The 8128-nt window shown below is 49.8% G+C and overlaps 1 protein-coding gene across 1 annotated transcript in view; it reads left to right on the top strand.

Moving 5' to 3' along the window:
* Window positions 1–6372, top strand: part of CNNM4 (cyclin and CBS domain divalent metal cation transport mediator 4) — a 67599-nt gene extending 61227 nt beyond the window's left edge. Inside the window, exons 6-7 of the mRNA XM_011969633.1 lie at window positions 3043–3224; window positions 3796–6372. Coding sequence (XP_011825023.1) covers window positions 3043–3224; window positions 3796–3993 — 380 coding nt within the window. The 3' untranslated portion in view covers window positions 3994–6372. The remainder of the gene's footprint in view (window positions 1–3042; window positions 3225–3795) is intronic.
* Window positions 6373–8128: the final 1756 nt, after the last annotated feature.

The raw sequence follows: 8128 nt of genomic DNA, 5'->3' as shown, positions 1-8128 counted from the left end.
TTTTTTTTTTTTTTTTTTTTTTTTGAGGTGGAGTCTTGGCCCTGTTGCCCAGGCTGGAGTGCAATGGTGCGATTTTGGCTCCCTGCAACCTCCACCTCCCAGGTTCAAGCGACTTTCCTGCCTCAGCCTCCCGAGTAGCTGGGATTATAGGCATGCACCACCACCCCTGGCTAATTTTTTGTATCTTTAGTAGAGATGAGGTTTCACCATGTTGGCCAGGCTGGTCTTGAACTCCTGACCTCGTGATCTACCGCCTCGGCCTCCCAACCTGCTGGGGTTGTAGGCATGAGCCACTGTGCCTGGCCAAATTTTGTATTTTTAGTAGAGACAGGGTTTTGCCATATTGGCCAGGCTGGTCTTAAACTCCTGACATCAGGTGATCCGCCTGCCTTGGCCTCCCAAAGTGCTGGGATTATGGGTGTGAGCCATCACACTCGGCCCATGTCACTAATTTGTGTTGGTTTTAAATTCAGTTTCTTGGCCAGGCTTGGTGGCTCATTCCTGTAATCGTAGCACTTTGGGAGGCCGAGGCAGGAGGATCGCTGGAGCCCAGGAGTTTGAGAGCAGCCTAGGTAACATAGCGAGACCCTTTAAAAAATAATAATAATAAAATAAATTCAGTTTAAAAAGAAAATAGTTTATTTTAAAAATAAAATTCAGTTCCTGTTTCTAGAGTGTTAGGAAGCATTAATTAAAAGCATTCCATCATTCAGATAGCTAATGTGAAGTATTAAGTAACACCCCTAGGATTTCTGCTTTTCCTAGAACCTAATCAGAGGTGTTACTCGTTAGATGCTTGCACATGATCCTCTAATGATCCTCTAAAATATTTCCTGTTCCTGCATTGGAATACCACGACCTCATCATAGAATGGCCAGTTTCCGGAGAAACTATATATAAAAATTAAAGCTTAAGCACAAAGATAGAGTATTACTCAGTTTAGTCTCACTTAGTTAAAAATTGTATTGGTCATTGAGTCACTAGATCCAGTATGTTTGTTCTCTTCACTTGGCAATTTGTTAGAATGGCTAACTTAGTAACTTAGTAGTTAACAAAGCGAATCAGCTTAGTCGGCTTCCTGTTGGTTTAAAACGATCCTGCATGCCTTCACAATTAACTTCTTTGTGCATCTCACGGTTTCCTAAGTGTTCTCAAAAACAAGTTAATGATATACAGTAACGTATATTATTTGAACAAGCAGTTTGTTTTTCAAAATTAGAAGCCATTCTTCCTTATTGGAGATTGCTACAACTCTGCGTCATGAGAGGGAAGTGCCTGCCACCCCCACGGGCCAGGCGGGCTGGGTGGCAGGTGGAAGTGGGTAGGGCTGTGTTTCATGCTGAGTAGGTTACGTGCAAAACACACTTTTGACTCCAAAAAAGCATTTTCTTTTCTTGGCGGGGGGGGCCGGGGGGGACAGAGCGTAGTGGTGCAATCTCGGCTCATTACCACCTCTGCCTCCCAGGCTCAGGTGACCCTCCCCACTCAGCCACCCAAGGAGCTGGGGCCACAGGCAAGAGCCACCACGCCTGGCTGATTTTTGTCTTTTTTGTAGAGACGGGGTTTTGCTGTGTTGCCCAGGCTGGTCTTGAACTCAGGCTCAAGCAATTCAATCTCCCCACATCAGCCTCCTAAAGTGCTTACAGATGTGAGCCACCTCACCCAGTCCCCGCCCGATAAGAGCATTTTAAGAGGTGACAGGACTGGCAGGGTGTAGTGGCTCACACCTGTAATTCCAGCACTTTGGGAGGTTGAGGCAGGCGGATCACCGGCAGTCAGGAGATCGAGACCATCCTGGCTAACAGTGAAACCCCGTCTCTACTAAATCACAAAAAACTTGACGAGTTGATGAGTGCTGATGAGTTGATGGCTGCAGCACACCAACATGGCACAAGTATACATATGTAACAAACCTGCACATTATGCACATGTACCCTAGAACTCAAAGTATAATAAAAAAAAAAAAATACAAAAAACATTAGCCAGGCATGATGGCACGTGCCTGGCCGACAGAGCGAGACTCCGTCTCAAAGAAAAGAAAAAAGAAAAGAAAGAAAGAAAAAACAATAATCTAGGCATGGTGGTGGGCACCTGTAATTCCAGCTACTCAGGAGGCTAAGGCAGTAGAATCGCTTGAACCCGGGAGGCGGAGGTTGCAGTGAGCCAAGATCGTGCCACTGTACTCCAGCCTGGGTGACAGAACGAGACTGTCTCAAAAAAAAAGGTGTGACAGGGCATCTTATGTGTGGGGTGTGTATTCACAATGAGAGAGTGCAAACTATACATTCTTCCTTTCAATGCATTTTTTAATTGAAAAGTATGCAGTTTATGTCACTTGATATAAACTGGTATTGAGACAAGGATGGCAGTCTGCTTGTTTGTTTGTTTTGAGACAGAGTCTCGCTCTGTCACCCAAGCTGGAGTGCAGTGGTGCGAGCTTGGCTCGCTAAAACATCCACCTACCAGGTTCAAGCAATTCTCCTGCCTCAGCCTCCCAAGAAGCTGGGATTACAGGTGTTTGCCACCACGCCTGGCCAATTTCTGTATTTGTAGTAGAGACAGGGTTTCACCATGTTGGCCAGCCTGGTCTCCAACTCCTGACCTCAGGTGATCCTCCTGCCTCAGCCTCCCAAAGTGCTGGGATTACAAAGGTGAACCACTGTGCCCAGCCTAAGGATGGCAGTTTGTCTGTCCTGCTAGGGTGATCATTGTGTTGCCTTGACTGATTGGTTGTTGTGGGAAACAAGAGATTCTGTAGCCAGAAACTTTCTGTGTCTGTGGTTTTTATTTTCTGTGTGGTTGATTTGTTTTGGTAGACTTTTTAATACTTGTTGCACAACAGTTCTAAACAAACTAATTCATTTGCTTTAACGAAGTCAGACCTTATGCAGTCAGACCTTCTACATGCTTCTGTTTGTCCCTAAGAATGACTTCCTGTTCCTGGGTGGGGTGTCCCTGGGCTTCCATGGGATGAGGTCAGACAGGAGGGTGAAAGTGGGCACAGAGTGGCCTTTGGCATGACAACCTCTGCTCTCCCTGCAGACCGTTCCCCAGCCCACCCCACCCCACTCAGCCGCTCGGCCTCCCTCAGTTACCCAGACCGCACGGACATCTCAACTGCATCCGCCTTGGCGGGCAGCAGCAACCAGTTCGGCAGCTCTGTCCTGGGCCAGTACATCTCTGACTTCAGCGTCCGGGCCCTCGTGGACTTGCAGTACATCAAGGTGAGTGCCCCACCGCCTTGTCTGGGCAGTGCCATCTTCTGCTCAGGAATCAGTTACTTCTTTCATCCACCAAACCCAGCATGGTGGGCCCAAACCCGAGATGCCTTTTTCTTCTGGAGACCGGCCCTGGCTCTGTCGCCCAGGCTGGAATGCGGCGGTGTGATCATAGCCTACTCCAGCCTTGACCTCCTGGGCTGAAGGATTCCTCCCACCTCATCCTCCTGAGTAGCTGGGACTACAGGTGTGCATGTGGCTCTGGGTTTTTTTTTTCCTTTTAGAGATGGGGTCTCACTGTGTTGCCCGGGTTGGCTTGAGACGCCTGGGCTCAAGCGATCCGCCCGCCTCAGCCTCCCAAAGCGCTGGGATTACAGGTATGAGCCACCATGCCCAGCCCTGAGGTGCTTTCTCCTCTTGATCGTGCACCTTGTTCTTCGTAAGGGCTTCCAGAGACCCTGACTGGTCATGTTCTCTCTCAACTCACAGCCTCAATCCTGGCCCTGTTTCTCCAGGCCTGGTGATAGGGTCTGCCTCCCAGCCCCTCTCTCCATGAACTCATCCCTTCCTCATGCAGATCACTCGGCAGCAGTACCAGAACGGGCTGCTGGCCTCACGCATGGAGAACAGCCCTCAGTTTCCCATAGACGGGTGCACCACCCACATGGAGAACTTGGCCGAGAAGTCTGAGCTGCCCGTGGTGGATGAGACCACGACTCTTCTCAACGAGCGTAACTCCTTGCTGCACAAAGCCTCCCACGAGAGTGCCATCTGACAGGAGGGCCCGGGGCCCCCCGCCTACCCTGCGGGGGCCTCCCCAGTGGGCCCACATGAAGAGAGGGAACCTGTTAGTCCAGAAAGGTTGCAGATAGATAGCCTGTCTGACTGAGCAGCCAGATGGCCCCCAGCCTGTGGGGGATCTGGCCTCTGCCAGGGACCTCTGAGTAGCTCTGAGGTGGCACTGTCCAGCCCTGGATAGATGGGGCAGTGGGCCAGCTACCATGAGCAAAGGCTGTTTTTTTACTGAGAGTATTTCTAAACTAGGCTCATCACTCTTCTTTTTAAATATAATTTTGGGAAGGGAAGACAGGGTTAAGGAACTTTATTAAAAATTTTTTTTTTTCCTAAAAACTATAAAAGAAGAAGGGTTTCTTGTCCTGGGAAGCAATGGACATGATCTGCTCCCAGCCATGGCCTTCCAGCTTGTGTCCCTGACTGAGGGAGCTCTCCCTTCCCCCTCCTCTTCCTCCTCCGGAGGTGGGATCCCAGAGCCTGCCGGCGGAGGCTCGTCTCTTGGAAGGAAGACAGCTCTTCACAGGAAGCAAAGAACCAACTGGCATGGAGATCAGCTGCCTGGGCACCTGCGCCGTAGCTTGTCTGACAATGCGGAGGCCAGGAGCTCCTGGGTAGCTGTGATCAGGGACATGATAATCCGAGCTATGGAGAGGAGCACATCTGCTGTCAACCGCTGTACCCAGAAATCTCTTAGAACTCTGCCGACAGCCTCTCCTGGTGAGTCAGGACTCGGCTGAGGACAGACACATCCCCCCCACCGCCTCCCATTCGGCCCTTTGGACAACTGGCCCCTTCGTGACGGGGCAGACTCAAGTGTTAGGCAGGGTCTCAGGCCTTCGATTGCTCACCCCTGCTCCCCAGGCCCTGCCCTCACTTTTACCAAAGGTTCCCCCTCGGCAGGAGGGCATCTACGTTGGAGGTGACTTGTCTGGGTTCTTGCTTTTGGTTCCGGAAGGAACTGTCAGTCATCGGCATCTGCGTTGTTAGCAGTCAGTACCACCCCCGCCCCACAATGAGAGTCAAGGCTGACTTGTTGACTGAAGCCTTTTTCCCAGATTCCTTATTTCGAATTCCCAAGCCTCAGTCCCTCTTGGGGATGGGGACGAGAAGATGTGTGGGAAGCCACGGAAGCAGGTTCTTTATGTCCTTTCCTCTGCGGCTGGCAAGGCTCACCTGGCCTTATCCACCCCCTTATGGAACCTCAGGAGAGGACAGCTCCTCCTAAAGGCATGCAGCTTGCAACCCTGCTTTCTCACAGGCGTGATCCTAGTGTGAGAGGTCGTCCTGCCCTTGCTGAAGTTAGTAGTACTGTACCAAGAGCTCTGCCCCCATGTGAATTGCTGCCCTGGCGCCTCTTCCCTGGGGCTGAATCAGGCCCTGCTGCAGAACTCCAGGTTTCCCAGAGTCGGGGAGGCTGTGGGACCAAGGTCCCCGTTGGCCCTTCTGCTGGGTGCAGCAGGAGCTGGGTCCTGAGAGCCTGGCTGGTGAAACTGCAGGCCTTCCGCCTGAGTATTATTTATTCACTCCTTTCCTCAGCCCAAGTGCCCTGCTCCCCAGGTGCCTAGAGAATCCTAACTCTTAGGACCAGGGATTGTCTTGCACCAAGTATGCCTACCCTGGCCAGTCTGAGGTCTCCTAGCCATAGAACTGACTCCTGGACGCCTGGAGAGAAGGTGGTGACGCCCGTGGGTTCTCAAGTGTAAGGAAAAAAGACACCAGACTTTTGTTCCCTATTGGGGGAAAGCCCTTAGTCTTCTCCAGTAGCGGCTTGCTCCCAAGTCCTTTTGGAAGCTGGCAGAGCTGTACTCCTGCCAGCCTGACTGCCAGGTGGAGCAAAAGACGTTGGTGGGGCTGTGGGAAGCAAAAGGGGCAGGTGTACACACCTCCACAGTGACCTCTGTGCACACGGTTACCGCCAACTGGCTGACCCTCCTCTTCCCTGGCCCATTGATCATCCCTTCTCACAGAGGGTCATCATTATTTCCAAATACTGTTGGTCTGATGACTTCCTCTTCCCAGTGCAATTGTTCACTTCCTATTTCAACCTCTGGTTCCTGGGATGAGCCATACCCTGGAACTGTCCCGCCCGCTGTGTCTTCCGTGGAAGGGAGACCTTTGCAAATGGCATCCAAATGGGTAGGCAGGTCACAGCCGCCGTATTTATTTTGCGTAACATTTTAATTTGTATATTTCTGTGATTTACTTTGGCGTTATGAGTTTGACTCTCGGGGAGTTCTGTTGTTATGACTCTTGTGTCTTTTGTCACAAAACAATGATAATATTTGCTAAAGGATATATGGAATTTATTTTTGATTGGTAATAAAAAATGAAATATGTATAAATCCTGGTGAGTCTACAACTTGCCTGTTAGTTCTGTCGCTATTTAGTGTGTTGTCAAGATAAAAGTGGCTGTGGCTGGCTGTCTCTTGTGACGGGGCAAGGGGCAATAAAGGATTCCAGGACGATTCAGCAGTGAGATGCAGTCGGAAATGGAGCTTCTAAATAGAGTCAAGGCTGTCATCACAGGAGAAGGTCGTGACTGCTGGCAGACATATAGGACAGATGTGCTCAGCTGCCATGAGCATGGGTCCTGTGAAACAGACCCCACAGGGCCCTTGGCTTGTGAGTACTGGAAGGGCAGTGGGCTTCAGCAAATTGCCCCTCCTTCCTACCCATAGGACTGAAAGAAGCTGGATCCGAAAGTATGAGTAATACTGTTTTATAACATGCAGCTGCCTCTTCGTCCACACTTACAGGCTGCTTGTGGTTTCAAAGTTGGAGTGCTCATCCCTTGAGGGACCTGAGTTCCGTCACCATACCCACTCGAAGTCGCAGCTCTGCAGGGGACTCCTGTGGTGCTGTATAGCTGCTGCAGGCCGGCTTGTGCGACTGAGTGTGCTGAGACCAGGGGCTCCAAGCATGCAAAGTTTAATGGAGTAGACAGACTGGGGGCATCTAGGTAGGCAACAAAGAAAAGAGGATCTTCCAGATAAAAGGGGTACACAGGCAAACGTTTGTGTATAGGGCAAGATTTGTAAATTATCTTCATCCATCTGTTCCACACGTTTAAGCCCCTATCGCATGCCAGGTACTACCAACCCCTGTGTGAATTTAGTGAAGAACCTCCCCACCACCCCAAGGGGGACATTTGCTGTCTCCGTGACCTGGGACACGTCTCCTAAGTCTTGATGAGGCTCACCCCTTACTTCATTTAAGCCTCAGTTCAAATGCCATCTCCTTGAGAAGCCTTCCCTGATTAGCCCATCTCAATCAGCATCACCCCAGCATCTGTGTCTTGATCTTGCCATTTTCCCTCCATAGCACTTACTACTAGATATTAAAATATAGACATTGGTATTGTCTATTGTCCTTGCACTAGAATCTATCCCCACAAGGGTAGAGACTTAATTTTATTCCCACTACAGTCCCGATACTAGAACAGTACCTGGTACATTGCAGGGACTCAGTGCAGGAAATACTCGTTGAATGAATAAGTGAATACATGTTACAATAGGGGATGTACTGGATGATGTGGGGAGAGCACATAGCTCGATTAACCTTGAACCAACCTAGTCAAGAAGGTCAAGGAAGATCACTCGGAGGGAGCAGCATATGAGCCAAGGCTTGAGAGAGAAGCAGGAAGTAGCCAGTGGGTTTAAAACTCAAGAATAAATATTTAGATATAACATGGAAATGTCTTGATCCAAAAGAACACTAAGGAAAATGGCCCAGGGAGGGCCAACAATGGTCTGAAGGTCAAGTGGCTATGTCTCCATTGATGCCAACCAGGGGTGGGGTAAAGAATGGCACAGCCACAGGAGAAGCTGGTGAAGGACTGTCGAGGCCTCTACTGCAAATGGAAAACCACTCCAGGAGCAGGTTTGCATGCCCCATACTAGATTGTTTTGTATCTTTGTGTACTGACAATTTAAGAGACCACTTATGTTTTCCAAGTTTGATCCAATTTTCTTCTACCTGAAGCTTTACTCCCAGAAAGTTAGTTATAGGTTGGTGGTTTTCCAAGGAAGCCTGAGACAAGGAAAAAGTAACATGTCAAAGATGAGAGCTCTGTCTCTAAACCCATGGGGAGTTTCTCCTGGCTTTCCTCTGGAACC

Source organism: Mandrillus leucophaeus, unplaced genomic scaffold (genome assembly GCF_000951045.1).
Source record: "Mandrillus leucophaeus isolate KB7577 unplaced genomic scaffold, Mleu.le_1.0 Scaffold9, whole genome shotgun sequence".
In the NCBI taxonomy this organism is placed as follows: domain Eukaryota; kingdom Metazoa; phylum Chordata; class Mammalia; order Primates; family Cercopithecidae; genus Mandrillus; species Mandrillus leucophaeus.
This window is presented reverse-complemented; position numbering and strand designations above follow the sequence as displayed.